Source organism: Molothrus aeneus, chromosome 26 (assembly GCF_037042795.1).
Source record: "Molothrus aeneus isolate 106 chromosome 26, BPBGC_Maene_1.0, whole genome shotgun sequence".
Taxonomy (NCBI): Eukaryota; Metazoa; Chordata; class Aves; order Passeriformes; family Icteridae; genus Molothrus; species Molothrus aeneus.
The window spans coordinates 3,857,017-3,873,937 of record NC_089671.1 but is presented as its reverse complement, the minus strand read 5'-3'; the positions used below and the strand labels follow the sequence as shown (position 1 = coordinate 3,873,937).

At 44.6% G+C, this 16,921-nt stretch overlaps 1 protein-coding gene across 1 annotated transcript; it reads right to left on the bottom strand.

Annotated features, from left to right (window-relative positions):
* Nucleotides 1–9,175: 9,175 nt before the first annotated feature.
* Nucleotides 9,176–16,021, bottom strand: KPNA2 (karyopherin subunit alpha 2). Its single transcript, XM_066565871.1, has 11 exons — nt 15,997–16,021; nt 15,190–15,306; nt 14,962–15,099; nt 14,010–14,098; nt 12,940–13,208; nt 11,430–11,524; nt 11,055–11,318; nt 10,188–10,421; nt 9,924–10,106; nt 9,665–9,814; nt 9,176–9,558 (listed from the first exon to the last, which is right to left on the bottom strand). Exons 2-11 carry the CDS (start codon nt 15,262–15,264, stop codon nt 9,466–9,468), a joined length of 1,590 nt encoding a protein of 529 aa, XP_066421968.1. The 5' UTR covers nt 15,265–15,306; nt 15,997–16,021; the 3' UTR covers nt 9,176–9,465.
* Between the last annotated feature and the right edge of the window lie 900 nt (nt 16,022–16,921).

The window sequence follows — 16,921 nt, the reverse complement described above, 5'->3', positions numbered from 1 at the left end:
CCATGCAGTTCTCTAGCCATGTTATTTCCTCATCATGTCCTGCAGGACAGCCCTATCCTAATGTGACTTTAGCAGAAGGAGAAAAGGGAGATTTTAGAGACAGGTATTGAACATGGAATAAATAGATGTGTTGTGTTTTATTACTAGACAGGGGCTGAAATCCACTTTCTGAGAGGGTTAAATCTGTTGTGAAAACCATGTCCTGCCTGGGCAAAAGGTTGGAGGTGACACCCGTGTGCCAGCCCAGCTCCTTGTCTAGCTCATGTCACCATCACCCCTGTTCTCTGCTGCAGGACGTGTCTCACAGCCCAGAATCTAGTGGCAGGTGCTGCACAGCATTTTAAGAGCCCAGCACACAGGACAGAGCCCAGTGATGTGTCTTAGGCTTAAAATACATTCCCTTGATTGTCTTGTCATAGATACTTGTCTTGATTCAAAATGAATGGGACTCTTGACTTGCAGTACAAAATCAGCCTCCAAAATCTTAGGCCAAAAAAAAAAATCTGTCTGAAGAATATTCCTTTATTCTCCCATGATTTCTACTTATTTATCCATAGGACACTATCAATAATACAATTTCTTTTCTGGACTCTTGGACAATTGGCTTTGTCAAGGGCTCTGAGAGGTAGGTGCTAATATTCCAACTGAAATGAGGGAGGTTTCCTGAAAAACCACATGTTCCCTTGTGCAACTGCTCTGTGCAACTTTCTTGTGTTGTGTTGTGAATGAAGCAACTGTAGAATCTCATCTTTAGATTTCCTTGGCTGATACAGAACAGGTTCCTTAGAAGACCTTACAGAAGAAGACAGTTGGAAACAGTCTCCTCTGAGTGACATGCATCAAGAACTTAATTAACTGCTGGGCCACAACATCTGTCTGCAGATAGGGTCTGATTCAACTTGACACCGTGTGTATTGTCCCAGAGCTCAGACAAATGAGGTGTTTTGAGGAAGAATCTCAGCCCAAGTAAGTATTTCAAGATTTGACTTACAGCACTGTTTTAAACAAGCCACATTATTTGGCCACTAAAGGAATATCAAACCTTCTCCAATCTTTCTTATTCCCCATGACCCAGCATCAATTTGAAGTAATTATTTTGTCATCTGCAAAAGGTGAGCTGTAAAATCTCCTGTATTGCAAATCTCTGAGTTTTAATTATGGTGGTGATGCTGAGGGCAGGGTGCCACTGCTGGGATGCCAGGGGCTGACTCAGCCCTGATGCTGTAAACTCACCCTCAGCCACTGGTGATCAGCAGTGATTGCCCTGTTAAATCAGCCCTGCTCTGCCCAGGTAACACCCAGCTTGCACCACAACCCCTGCTTAATGCTTTGGAAGAAGTAGCAGATGTTCTGTGATGCAGCTTCCAGCCATGCAGCCATGGCAGGCAGAGAAGCTTTCCTGGCTCTCCAAAAGCCCTGGAACAATGTCTGATAAGCCTTGATAATTTGGCATAATTAGCCAGTTCTCTGTGGCCATCATGACTTATCCAAATACCCAGAGATGAATGTTCCAAGCTGTACAAAATTCCACATGTCAGGGCTTATGATGAGGTTTAGGAGGAGCAATTTATCCCATTCTAACCTGTTGCAGAGACTGTGGCTGTTAGGGACAAATGCAGCCACGGGTAGGCAAGAGGCTGGCAGCAGGCTCCTCTCATGTTGGCAGGGAGAGCACCTAAAACAGCCGTGTAAGCCACCTAAAACAGCCCCCACCTCATAGTTCTGATTCTCTCTGATTCTTCAAGCAAGTGGAAGTTTTTCCATGTGTGTCACTCAAGTTACTTCCAAGTATTTCCATTCAAGAGAAAAACTTCATTCCAGGAAATGTATCAAGTTCTAACAATATTGTCTAGTCCTACAGGTAGTTGAATGTGCAAGGTTCAAACCCAAAAATAGCTCACAAAGCCTTAACCCCATGGGATGATTATTTTCTGCCATGGGGAAGCAGGCACTAAGAGTCAGATGAGCTGTGCAAACCACATCTACTCACAGTTCTGGGAATTGCTGAAAGGAGCCTGGGCTGTCCAGCTTTGGAAACTTCTCACATGAAGTCTGGAGACATTATAAACATGCTACGTGAAAACTAAATCCATAAATAAGCTCAGTCATGACACAAAAGCATTTGCAGGTTCAATAAGCTCAACAATCCCTCTTTTTAAAAAAGAAATCTTATTCCTAAAACCTTCTGAACTGCAGAAATACCAAACCTATCCACAGGCTGTACTGGCTCCTTTTGTAGTTTCTTTTAACAAAATCACCCGCAAGTCCACTGTGAAATCAATTTGAGAGGATTTAAGATAAAGTTATCTCTAAAAATACCTCTAAAATATTTCATTTTAAAAGTTACAAAGCAAGGTTTTATACCAGATAAGAACAGCACAGATATCTAAGTAGGTTAGTGGGTCTAGTGAAGTGCTGAAAGTAACCTAAAGCAAAATCTGTCACCATGTATCTTGATCATTCCTTTATTCCACTCTTGAAACCCTTTAAAATAGAACTGGAGGAAAGGTAATTTTCTCCTTTTCTTTTTATCATTAATATTCAGGGGCAACATGTCTAATTAGGGAATGTGTCTAATGAAAGATGGGAGGGCTTGGCTCTTCAGTCAGATATAATCACCCTGCAAGCAGACACATACAGCCCCTCTGTGCACATGTTCTCATTCACTGACTGCAAAATTCAGGCTTTTTTGAGCAAATGTCATCTCTCATTTGTCCTGCAAAGCACTGCACAGTTTGGTTACAAATTTAACAAACCCTTGGATTATGCTGCTAGAAAGACATTATGTTCCAATTTGGGTCTAATACACAGTGGGTTGGCTATGAAGAAGTAAGCTTACCCTTGAGTTAAAATGGCTTTTGTTGGGGTTTTCTTATGTCATGTTTATTCCTGGGTTACTTTTTTCTGTTTGTAACTACAGCACACTGAATTCTGTTCACAGCTGCAAGTCCACTGTGCAATACAGCAGATCAAATTTTGTGTCCTGCAGCAGGGTAGGATATCTGCATGAGCTCTTGGTTGTACTGAACAGAAAAGTTTTTAAAGCCAGTTTGCACAAAAGCTCCAGGAGTGGGCTACTCTGATTTTTCTTAAGTAATTTCTAGGATCATTTGCCATTAAAATTGGATTTATTAAAAATTATTAGGTCCCCATTGTCAGTCTCCCTCAATCCCCTCTGTTTTGTCTTTCTGAGTTAGTTTACATCTTGCAGAGTTGTTCCACTCCCCCTCTGCTTATATTTTCCTTCCCTAATCCCTGTCTGGCCCCAGACTGCAGGTGTTGATATACACTTAAGTACAGATGGGGTAATAGCTCCAGTTTAAGGAACTACATAAAACAGTATTTGTACACAGATGAAAAATTCCTGCTCCATTCAAGTCAAGTTTGCAAAGCAGTTCTTCAGAAGTGGAATGTGGCTGTCCTGCCTGTCCCATCCCCCTGCCCTTGTTTCCCCAGATTGGTAATGTTCTCTCTCTTATATGTTATATGAACTGCAGCAACGGGTTTTTTTAGCCATTAGGGGAAAGGAAATGACATATGGAGAGAATTCAAGTCCCTCCTCATTCCTAGAGAGTCTATCCAGAAATTCAGTGTGCTGAGCTCCATCCAAGTGTCGTTTCCTGCTCAGAATTGGGAAGGGGACCTGGAGGTGGGAGGAGAGATGGATACGTAACATTAAATTGCTGCTTCTGATTAACAGCAGATTCTGCACATGATTTCACAGCATTGCTTTGAACAGAACTGAGCCTCTGCAGCCCAAATATGTGTAGCAATCCACTGATGAAAGAGCTATTTTTACATCTGTTTCATATAGTGGGTAAAAATGAAGTGATTGGGATGGTGGAAATGTGCTTTGGAGATTACTGAGGATTTTCTGATAACTTTGTACCTCCAATCTTCCATATGCCCACAGAGCATTATTAATACTCCTGGTGGTACAGCTATTTTACCACTGTGAAGCTGCACACAAAGCAATCTGTTACAGAGAAAAAATTAGGCAGCTTTCCATTATTTTATATATATTAATATAGAAATGCGTGCATGACCCTGTGATTTCTATATATATTAAAAAAAAGACCTTCAAAAAATGACCCCATGATTTTCATTTCACATTGCAATGCAGATTGAGAAAGATATGAAATAAAGGAGAATGATTCCTCATTACAAGCTCAACAAAAGAGGCAGTGTAGTTGTGATCCAAACTCCCCCACAGTGAAGTCAGTGCCATTGATTTTGCTTCCAGCATGTCAGTCAATTGAAACTCTGTTCCTGGTACATGATTTACACATCACTTCTGGAGCTGGCCCATTGTTTTATTCAAATGATCAGCACAACACTTTAACGTGGTCAAGCAAGTTGTGCTTGGTAAGAACTAACAGGATTTTTCTCCATCCTGCTTTATTTTTTCTCTCCTCTCCTGGTCCCTTTAAATCCCAATGTCACTTCCCTCCCACTGATGGCACTCCCAGGGCAGTGGGTGAACTGCAGCCTGCAGAGGGGCCACGGCTCTTCCACAAAATCTCCTGAAATCTCCTGAAACCTCCAGGACTCTCCTGGCTGCTGTGGAAGAGCATCCATTTCCTGGAGCCAGTCTGAGGCAGCCAGAGCTCTGCAGTCAGGAGCAGGACTGCAATCCAGTGACCCTTCATCCATAGGAAGTGCTACAAAACTCACAGCAAATCAATTCTCCCTCAGCTGTCCACAGGCTGAGTTTCTGCCTGCCTCATGTCTGTGCCATTGCCTGGATCAGTGAGAAGAAAGTGTTCTACAAACACAAGGGACAGCTCTGCACGCTTGGAGTGGGAATGTTCTTGAGAATGGATTTTCCTGAAATTTCCAGTTTCAGGGGGTGTACCCCTCCCACCCTAATTCCCTCTTAGCCTTTTTTCCTAATGTTCCTCTGAAGGCCAAAGGGTTAATGTGTTTCCTGTCAGGTTTTAAGTGAAAGTCCTAACATTTTCCTCTTTGGGTCAAATATAACTAAACACAATTAACCTTCATTAATTACCTCTGTTTTGACTAACAGTGCCTCTTCCCGAATTTACACACTTTCCAAAGTCTAGACCTGTACTTAAATCTACATCATACCTTATCACAACAGAGCTTCCCTACTCCTGGGATAATCCCATATTCAGCCAAAGGATAACAGTGACCAGAGGTGCCATGGGTTAACTACAGGGACAGACATCAGGATTCCCAGGCTCCAGGTGAATTCTGCCAGCAGCTTTCTGAATGTCTGTGGATAACTTTTTTGTGTCTCAGTTTGCTCTGGTGTAAAATAGATTTAGAAACAGAAGAGATCTGTGAAATATTGTTGGGTAGTGAATTCTTTTTTCTGCAGAACCACAGCTGCTTCTTGCTGCTGATACACCACTGTGGTTCTGTGCAATTTAAACCATTCTGGATAGAGTAGCAGGAAGCAGCTTTGCTTCAGAGAATAGTTCAGTCTAATTCACAGGAAAAGAAAAAATAGATTTCTACTGATTAAACCATTCCTAGCTTTCCCACAGTTTAAGCTGTTTTTCCTGCAGGGGATAGTGAACAGAACTGCATGCCTGCAAAGTCCCAGCTCTCCTTGCAGAGCCTGGCACCTTGGGGAACAGCAAATGGAACAATCAGCCAGGCAGCATCTGCTGCCATCAGAATTTCAGAGGCAGTTACGTTTGCTGAGATCTCAGACTGCAATCTTGCCATCACTCCACAGATAAAATAGCATTAGCAACAACTGCATTCCAAGCCAGTTGATGTCAGCAGGGGTCTGTTATTGTTGCTCTCAGCACAGAGGAGTTGGCAGACTGACACACAGGCCACCAGACATTGATTCCAGCCCTTGTCCTGAATGAGGCATTTGACACATAAAGAGGACAAGCTCTTAAATCTGACTGGGCCGTGCACAAAAAAAAATCCCCCCCAAATAACCAAACCCAACAAATTAAAAACCAGGAGCAATAACAATTCTCCTCTTCCTTTTTGCTCCTACCACTTTTTTGAAGCTAGAGATGTATCCTCATGGGTGACTGTGATCCTAACCTCAGAAATAGTTTGCATTTTCTTAGAATAAGGAGTGACTCACCCCAGTCACTTACTCATGATCATTGTAGATTGTTGTTTGTGGAAATACACGCTGCCAACAGGACTCACTGGTGGATAGGCTGAACACATTTTTCTTGGATAAAAACAGTCTCTGGCCCCAGAAAGTTAATTATTAAGCCACTGAGCTGTCAGGCATCTAAAGATCTTGCAGTGTTCTATTATTAACTCAATATATTGGATAAATCTGAAACAATTCAGAAAAAAAGAAACCAAGAGAACACAATTGAACAAGTGTTCTGCATTTACTATATAGAGAGAAACAAAAGCCAAATTACTTGCATATGCTAAAGAGCAATTAAAGGAGTGGTGTTTTGACGTAACAGTACTTTGATTTTAAAGGGGCTTTTAAAAGGTTATATCTTATATTTGATATTTAACCTGGCTAAACACTCGTGAGTCAGCGCACGGATGCTCTGTGTGACTGCCCGGAGCAGGAGCTCGCTGGTTTTTACTGGGAAATGGAGCAGAGCCCAGCTGAGCGCTCCCGCCGGGCTCATCCCGCCTCGGGCAGCGCCCTCTGCCGGCCGCGCGCTGCTCTGCAGCGGCACCAACCCCGCGGCTCCTCGGGCTCTGCCCTGCGAGCCCCGAGACAGCGAGCCCGGGAAGGAACCGCTCCTTCATTACAGCTTTGCGTCACTGCTTTCGTAGAGGTTTGGCACAGACACGGTCCAGGAAAAATCCTTTCCTTAGGATTTTTGCTCCTGAGAAGCTGAGAGGCCTCAGGAAGAACATGTAACCAATGGTTATCTGCTGCTGTGGGATGCAACAGGTGCATCTGTAATTAGTCTCATGTGGTTGTTTCTCATTAATGGCCAATCACAGCTGTCCAGACTGTCTCGGTCAGTCACAAGCCTTTGCTATCATTCTTTTTCTATTCTTAGCTAGCCTTCTGGTAAAATCCTTTCATCTATTCTTTTAGTATAGTTTTAATATAATATAGATCATAAAATAATAAATCAGCCTTCTGAAACATGGAGTCAGCATTCTCATCTCTTCCCTGGTCCTGGGACCTCTGTGAACACAACCACAAAGCTTAACTCTTTCAGTTCTCTACAGTTACATAGAAAATCATTATTTTCTAACTGATGCTTTTAGGTCAAGGGTGGAGGTTGGAGAGTAGAGCAAAGGACAAAGAGGTCTCACTGCAGGTACATCAATGCCCTGTTTGGTTGCTTTTCCCCCAGAAGAGCTCCAGCATTGCAAGGCTGGTCCTTTCCCCCAGGCACAGGACTCTGGTCCCAGGGGAGCTGTGGGACCGTTGGTGGCACTGTTCTCCATGGGCCCTGGGTGCCACCTGCAGCCTCAGCCTCCAGCCCAGGGGCTGGAAACAGAGCACAGGCACAGTTCAGCCTCCTTAGAGGCACCCAAAGAAAGGTTTAGTACCTGCTACAGCTCTTTTGGAGGTAAAGAAAAACAGTTAAAGTGGTGCAGGCCAAAGTATGAAGGTCCTCATGAATCAGTTCAGGATGGTGTGGTTTTTACAAGCCAGTCTCCTTTGTGACAGGTAGAATCTGCAACCCCTGCTGGTACATCAGTGACAGTAATGTGTCACCAGGACCACCTTCTGAGCTGGATGCAGGAACTGCCACAGCTCCATTGGCCCAGCAGGACAATCATTATGGCAGTGACTCACAGAGATTGCTCTGCACAACACGGGATTGTTGCTAACAAGATGTATAGAACTGGAGATATAAACAAATTATCTGTTGCCCTTTGTAACTTTATCACAATCCAGCAATAGCCAAGCTCCAGAGAGGTCCCAGGGATGGAGGTCATCACCAGCCTCCAGCCAGGGAGGGAAACATTTGCCAGCAAGTGTGGGATAGGGAGCAGCAGAGCTGCCCCACGCTAATGAAAACAAGAGTGACATCATCTACATTAGCAATAACAGACTAAGAGATCTTTGTTAGCAGCACACAAGAGTGAATTCTTCATGAAGCACACCTGATCTTCTGTGGATTGCCAAAGAGTTACACCCAAATCCATTTTTCTACACAACTGCATTTCAAAATAAACTTGGAAGCATGCAAAAGGTGACTAATACAGGAGACAATACCAGATTCTATCAGGTTCACCTAGCAGAATAAAGGGCTTTTTTTTTGTTTTGTATTTGAGTTTTTTATTCCCCTCCACCCATTAAGGTGGAAGGAAAGCCAATGGGAACTCTGGAAGAACTGCCTACATATCAGAATTTTTCCCCCTACCTTTTATTAATAAAAGTGACATGCTGTGGGTCCAGTTAAGGCATGTTTATGAAACATCTAGCCCTGAACTGTGACCTCTCCTAAACCATCATTGGAGCTAGAGACACTCAGTAAGCTGAGACAACATTGTTATTCCAGCACATTTGACTCCTGGGAGGCTTAAGTTTAATAGCTCAATCCAAGCTTTTCCAAAAAAGCTGGAAAACAGAACTCCAGTTCTTCCTCCATGCAATACTCTTCCCCCTGCAAACCCCATCCTGCACAACCCCTTTGAGGGACAAAATGGGTGCCCTGTAAGTAATGACTTCAGAAATGAAGGGACAGCAAAGCCTTCATTTTTGCTCTCGGGCAGGCAACTCCTTTAAAGCATTTCCTAAGCTCTGTCAAAAGGGTTCCTGAACATGTATGGAACTGGTTAACTGCTGTACTCACCTCTCCTCCAAACTACTACTTACAGTTAAGTAGCACTACTAGCCTTTAAATATTTCTCCAAGAGGCTGAAGCTAGTTTAGCTCAGCTATGCACACACAGGGCAAGATGAATCAGATTTCTATAGGAATACCTGGAAAGAAGCAGCAGTTCTTTGGTCCTGTAATGGAAGGCTGCTGCATACAGAAATCAGAGCTTGGGGTGACCAAACTGCTTTAAATGCACAATCTTCAGCATTGGATCTCTCATGGTTTGCACCTGCATTCATTCCATTAACTATTTTTGTCTAAATTTTACTTACCCCACCAGTCAGCTTTTAAGAGAGCAAGTGACACAGTTCAATTTGATGTACTGACAACACTTTATTGAACTTCAAGTAACTTTTCCTTAAAAGCCTGTTCAGTGTATTTATCACTGCAACAGGTCGTGTAGAAGGTAAGAGGGAGGCTTGCAGAGCAGTGGCTCAATGCTTTGTGAGAGGCCTGAATTGCTCACATGCTCTCTTTTCCCAGACAAGGACAGAAACAGGAAGTATTTACAAGTATATCTCAAAGAATGAGGTTTACATTTAAAAATTCACAGATACATATAGAGATTGAACTGTTCAAGTATGTTTCAGTTGGACAAAGTGCTACAGAACACAGAAAATCCAGTAAAGGCAAGAGGAACTATTAAGACAAAGAGGTGGCAGTCATTTGTGTGCTAAACCACTTGTAGGTGGTTGCAGTATATGCAAGACCTAGAAGTTGAAAGAATTTGGGGTACTGTCCTGGATTTGGAAAGTGTAGCTGTCAGCAGTAGAGTCTGGTACAACATTTTGGTCTTCCTCTTCCTAGAAGGAAAGAAAAGAAGAAGGTTGGAATAGCAGTAGCATTTGAATCTAGTAGTCAGTGCTGGAATAGAAAATAAAAGTGGAAGAGGCTCCTGAAGCCACTTACTTCTGCTGAGAAATATTTCTCAATGATGGTGGATGAGGCTCTGTACACTTGTTCATTTTCATGTGACTGGAGAGCTTCAATTCTGTCTAGACCACCACACTCCTCAATCATGAGGCAAAGCTTTTCAGTCTCATTAATCTTCTCAGCAGCCTGCAACAGGAAAGTGTGGAATTACCTCTGGAAAGATATACAGCAGCAGCTACTGGAGAGCCATTAGCAACAACATGGATAATAATCAAGTGTAACTGCATCCACATACCAAGAAGATGTTGGAAACTGCATCCAGGATAACGAGCACAGTTTTGCTGTCTTTAGTTGAGAGAAGATTCAGCAGGGGTTCAAGAACACCAGCCTGAACAAGGTACACTATCTGGTCAATTGTTCCACCACTTGTGTAGTTTGTCACAGCCCACACAGCTTCCTTCTGAGATTTGAAATCCCCCTGTGAAGGTAAAAGCAGAGTGTTTGAACACAGAGAAGTAATAGGAAAAGGCTCAATATTGTAAATATAGGCTTTGTTTACCTTCCTCAGAACACCAATGAGATAAGGCACGAGACCGTGGTCTACAACTCGCTGGATCTGATCCTGACGCCCAGCAGTGATGTTGGACATTGTCCAGGCTGCTTCTTTCTGAATGTTGTTTTTATGATGAGAAAGGAGACTTGGAAAGACAGCCAGAGCTCCTGAGTCAATAACAACCTGTGTCTGCTCATCAGTACCAGTGACAATGTTTCCTATGGCTCTTAGTGAAGGAGTCTGAAACAAAGATGAATGGAATATTTAGGAAAATTGTTCAAAACCAGATTAGATTATAGCAAACACAGCTATACCTGATGGCCACCCACTCTAACCTTCCCAGTTAACAGCATGACCTGCTATGTACAATTGGGGTTTGTGCTCCTTGTTAGCATTCCACAGGCAGACACTCATGTCTGCCTGCACAGACTGCACACCTTCCAAGGTCAGGCTGCAAACAACCACCCATGACAGAGCTTAGGGAAACTACCTGCTAAATACTAATGGAGTTTTATTATGCTCTAATTATAGTGTGTACAGAGCACACTTGTGAACACTGTCCCTAGAATTTGGATCTAAAACAGCAATTGAAAGGCAAACTTTAGTGAATGTCGACTGTTGTGCTGGCCTGTGAAGTAAATTCAATGATTATATAAAGCAGCTCAATAAGCTGCTGCTGCTGATGATGACTGTCTCATGTAGGACAGCACCCAGGCAGGAGAGAAACTGATGTCTCACTTCACAAAAATTAGAACAGGCACCTGACTCATGTATGAAAGGAGCCATTCAGTTCCATGGACACTACTGTCCTTAACTTGCTTGATTTGAATCATGGCTAGAGCTGCACAGCAGCCTGCATATCCAATCCCTTACCATTATTGGCAGTTCACTACATCCCAGGAGTCTCACAAGTTGTGGCACCAATCCAGTTTTCACAACAACTTCTATCCTGTCATTGGAACCATCTGTGAGGTAGGAAATTGCCCAGCATGTGTCTGCCAACACCTCAGGGTCATTGTGGTGCAGGAGCCGCACAAGGGTTGGAAGGATCTGCTGGATGGCTTCGAGGGGAGGTGCAGGATTCTTATTGCGACACAGGTTTGAGAGGGTCCACGTAACATTGCGTAAATATCCAGACTGCGGTGTTAATCACGAAGAGTAATGGTTAATAATAAAGAATAAATGGTTAGCAATAATTCAGCTAGGGTCTACTCAGTAATTGTAACTTGAATCACTCTGCACACTTACAGCCAGGGAAGAGAGGTCAGGAACAGCAAGGAGACTCAGCAGTGGCTCGATTGCACCATATTTAATAACCAGGTCTCTGTAGGCAGAACCATCCCCTGGAAAGAAACAAGAAAAAAAACCAGGTGAAGACCAGAAAAAAAGGAATATGTGTACACAGAACCACTGTGTGTTAGAGGATTAATTGTTCTAGTCCTTAAGAAAGGCTGGATAAAATCAGAAGGAATGAGAGGACAAAAGGACTCCTGCCATGGTTCAGTCACATGACAAGCATGTTCAATCAAGCTACTGAGCTTCACCTTTTGTGTTAGAAGAAGAGGTAATGCAGAGGGTTTTCTATGCAGCTTTTCCTAAAGCTGTATAGCTCATAACCATGCAGGGTCTTGCATGTTTTCTTTGGACACAAATTTAAGCCCTACACTAGAACAGAGCTTTCCCCACAATATGAGACTTGAAATGCATTATAATCATCAGCTGAATGATTGGGTGCTGCAGAATAAGGCTGATGGCATGTCAGAGTTTGACTGAGAATTCAATTCCAGGGTATAGTAAATACCTTATAGTTGATTTTAAAAGTCTAAGGAAAAACTTGAAGGAAACCCCAATCAAACAAGGCTTTTAAACAAGATAACATTCTTTGTGTGAAGATTCACTGTTCTCTAGGGCACATCCATTGGAAACCATAATACAGCAGGTACAATATTTATATTATTTATTTTGACCAATTTTTAAAGACTGGGTCCAACACTGGCTGATCAAGTAATCCTGAGGGAAGCATGAGAAACTTCAGTGTACCAACACTTATCAGCAAGCAAGGAATATTGGCCATCACATACATAATTATTTGAGTCACTGCTTCCTGCCTTCCCCCTTTCAGTCAACACACAGAGCAGAGCTCATTGCTGAGTCACAAAATCACTGCAATGTCTGAAAAAGGTTTGTGTTGTAGCATGATTAGAGATGCATCAAAGCTGAAATCTGGAAGCAGTGCCCACAACACAACCCACAGGCTGGGCCAGGCATTGCATGAGCTCTCAAAGTTTCCTGCAGCTCGCTCTGCAATGCAGGGCATGTCATGACTGGAAAGCCACCGGGGCAGAGCTCCCAAGCAGCTCAGCACAGGGCATGGCACAGCAGGAGTGATGTCAGAGTGATGGCCTCCCACCTCAGACAAGGACACAGGTCTGAATTCCAGATTTCACAGAATCACCAGGTTGGAAGAGACCTTAAAGGTCAAGTCCAACCCATGCCCTAATACCTCAACTAAACCCTGGCACCCAGTGCCATATCCAGTCTTTTTTTAAACACATCCAGGGATGGTGACTCCACCACCTCCCCAGGCAGACCATTCCAGAACTTCCTGTAAAAAACTTTTTCCTAATAGCTAACTTAAATTTCCCTTGGTGCAGCTTGAGACTGTGTCCTCTGGTTCTGTCATTTGCTGCCTGGTGAAAGAGCCCAACCCCACCTCCTAGCAGGAGGATAATTAGAGCTGTGCAGCACATGGACATACCTGCAATATTCCCCAAGGCCCACACAGCCTGCTCACTGATGTGAGTGTGTGGAGAGGCCAGCAGGGAAATGAAGGCTGGAATTGCCCCTCCATCCACCACTGCCCTGGTTTGCTCTGACGTGCCAGAGGCGATGTTGGTGAGCGCCCAGGCAGATTCAAACTGGATGGGGCTGCAGTCTGCTCTGCCCAGGAACGAGACGAACTTGGGAATCAAACCAGCCCGAATGATGTTGTCTATTGGGGGTTGCTTCTCTCTTGAGAGGAGTTTCCTAAGGAGGAAGGCAAACAGGAGGCATTATTTTTGCCTGCAGACATCTGAACAACAAATTAAAGTTTTAAAAGCGCCATATGTAAAAAGTTTAGCATTGTCTTAACATGCAGAGAAGGCAACACAACACAGCATGAAAGAGAAATGCAGACAAGCTGAACAGTGGCTTCCTAGGCCTCTGTTAATGCTGGGATTGGCATGTCTTCACTATGGGAGAGGTTCTGTTCAGACTCTGAAGTACAGCAGACCTACAGGAATCATTACACATCTGAACTGCTAGAGGCTTCTCAGCAGAGACAGGTGAGTGACTGCCAGAAGCAGCACTGCAGCAATATGCAAGCTTATTAAAGGATATTTTAGATTTGGAAGAAGGAACAAACTTGGCAGACTTCAAACCCCAGTCATCTTACTGTTCACATTATTCTAAGGTGGATTGCCACACTCATACATATCAGACCTAAGTGTTAACACAGTTTAAAAGGTACTTTACCTTGCTATAATAAAGGGTTTACTATAATTACTCCTTCAAATCTAAGGTGACTACTATTAAATTTGCCACCACTAGAGCAAATTACTTCTTCCTACTAAAATATTCAGGCACTTTAAATATTCAAAAGCCACATGGTTTAAATAAAACTATGCCTAAGTTATGTGTACCTCAACATGGTATATGAGATGCTGTTTGTTGAAATACTGCCTGATAAGAAAGACCCAAGCAGCCACTCAGGCTCATAAGTCAATTCTCTCACCTTGCCTAGTTATTGGCTTGCACAGCTGAGTTGGTTTCCTCTGAAGTGCTTACCTGGCAGCTTGAGTAGCCTGTAGCTGAAGCTCCATATTATTACTATTAACTCCTTTGACTATTTCTTCAACTGACCAGTGTGCCAAAACCTGTACAAGAAAACATTACATGAGTGCTTCACTGGGACTGTTGGGTATTCCTGACCACAGAGAGCTCTTACACAATACCATGAATAGGCCCCAATTTACAGCCACTGCCCTTAGTACCAGCACCATGAGATATTGCAAAACCTCAGCAGCTACAGCTTCATCTGCAGCTATCTGAACTGCTGAAAGCTTTTTTAACCAAGTGCTTCATACCAGTTATGCTAGGCTTAAAATGTAGCTGCAGCCAGTGATGCCTTGAGAAGGCTGACTTGGAACAGAGGCCAGACAGAGTTAAAGAATAAAGTAGGTATTTATTAAAAGGCCTCAATGGATACATCTTGGGCAGTACAAGAGCCTGGCAAGGGCTAGACCAAAGATGAATCCAAAATGGTCACAAAGTGGACCATGGTCACAACCACAAATGGTAACAAGGTCTGAGACTTTCCTAAATTTTGGTCCATTTGCATATTGGAGTTAATTGTCCAATTATAGCTTTAGGTTACAAAGTTCCATCCTCTTAACTTTTCTCCATTGTTTATAATTTTTGGGCCTGGAGGTTGAAACAGTTGTCCTTGGCCAAGCCGGAAAAGGATTGTTTTGTCTGCCTACCAAGAGTACTCACTAACACTTAATATGAAGCTCAGAGTTACACTAAAGCAGCACAGAATCTGAAAAATATGAAAGCTAAATCTTAAGGCATTCCCAGTTGCGTGTAAGAGTGCTGTCTATTAGAGGTGATAACACAGGCCTGAGCTGATAATGCAGATGTAGTAGTGCTGTCCTGCCCTCAAGAAGGGGCTCATGCTGGCCTGGCTGCAGGACCTGAGATGGTCCTCATCATGTGTCTATTCTGAGTACCCACTTACCTGGTTGCCTTTGTTTTCCTGAAGGGGAGAAGTAGCATCGTCTGGTAAAGTGCTCACATTTCTTCTTTTAAGCATCTGGTCATCTTTCTTAGCTTTCCTCAGCTCCACATTGACTTCAATGCGCCGTCTTCTCATCTCCTAAGGAAAAACTCTCAGAGTAAGTTCTTGGCTTTCAAAACTTAAAGAGACAACGGCTGGCTAAAACACTAATTGCACCAGAGTACTCACTGTGCTGTCCTTCCCTTTGTTCTTGAATCTGTTCAATCGAGCTGACGGTGTATTGGCATTCTCATTAGTAGACATCTTGCTTGTTAAGAGTTTCGAGCGGGACAGATAAAAACAAGCCTGAAAACAGGGTAAAGGCAAGTTTACTCCACAAAAGCTAAATTTTAAAAATTGGATCCATACTCAAGAATAAGAGGCACTTGATTGTATTAATAGTATAACAACATCTGACTTGATCAATCGCTGTCTCTTTAAAGAGCCAGATGTTACAACAAGCTCTAGCATCAACACAACAGCAGAAGACACACTCACACGATTTTAAGGCACTTTAAACCAAATACTATTAGTTATTATTTTCAGGAGCAACATAGATTCTCCTTTCCACAGACAACACACACACGCTGTTAAATACTATTTTCACTACCACGTACCTCTGCTGCACAGGATCCCACCCAGCCCCACCCCGACCTTTTTGGACGAGAACAGCGAGCTCTCGCAATGGGAAGGATCCCGAGGAACGTTTGCAGAGCGGGTGCAGCCAGCAGCAGATAACAACGGCTACACGGCTAACGAAGAAAACCCCTGCACCTCGGCCACCCCCAGAATAAGAACCAGCTTCGCTTCGGCCACAGCCCCGCCGGAGCGACAACCCGCGCTGGGATACACCAGCTCTGCCAGCCCCAGTGCTGACAGCGGAGACGCGGGAGGCTCCCGAGAGAGGCCCCGGCAGGATTGCAGGCCGAGTACGGCTCTTTCCAAAAGGGCAGCGCAGGGTCCGCGTCCCCACCACCCCGGTCCCAGCCCCCGCACCTCGGCCGGAGCCGCCGCCGGTCGCTCCGCTGCTGCCGCACGCTGCCACTGCCCACGGCCGCCCCACGCGGCATTTAAATTTCCCGCGGCCGCGCCCTGCCATTGGCCAGTTCGAGCCAAAGCAGCCTTCTGATTGGCCGGTTTGAAAGCTGCCCGGCTCGCGAGGACGGGGAATGCCCTCCCGGAAGAGCCGGTCGGACGTGACGTATGCACAAGGTTCGGTACTACAGCTCCCAGCGTGCCTCGCGCAGGTAGCGCCAGCAAGCCTGTGTGGGTCGGCGCGGGGCACGCCGGGAGCTGTAGTGCGCGGGGCCGGGCTCGGTGATATCCCGGGACGGGAGCGGGGGGTCGGAGTGAGGGAATTGTGGCCCCGGAGGGGTCTCGCTCTGAGCGGTTTGGGGCAGAAACACCCATTCCCTCAGGCAGAGCACATATTCTGCCTCAGTAACCAGCGGGGCACGGCAGGCTTCCCCTGGGACAAGGGCGTGTAGTGACAGGACGAGGGGGGCGGCTTCAAACCGAAAGAGATTGGGTTTAGATGGGATATTGGGAAAAAATTCTTTCCTGTAAGGGTGGTGAGGCCCTGGCACAGTTTCCCAGAGAAGCTGTGGCTGCCCCATCCCTGGAAGTGTCCAAGGCCAGGCTGGATGGGGCTCCAAGCAACCTGGGGTAGTGGAAGGTATCTCTGCCCATGACAGGGGGTGGAACTGGATCAGCTTTAAGGTCCCTTCCAACCCAAACCATTTTGTGATTCCATGGTTCCAGGGCTCCATGCCTCACTTATTGTCTCCCAGAAATGTGGTGCCCAGAAATGCAAAGAAAAGGGGATGTGAGATTGCAGTTGGAAGCAGTTCTGCAGCCATCAGGGCAGATGAAAACCAAATAATACGGAATAACAAAAGAAAAGGATTCCTGCCCCTGTGTC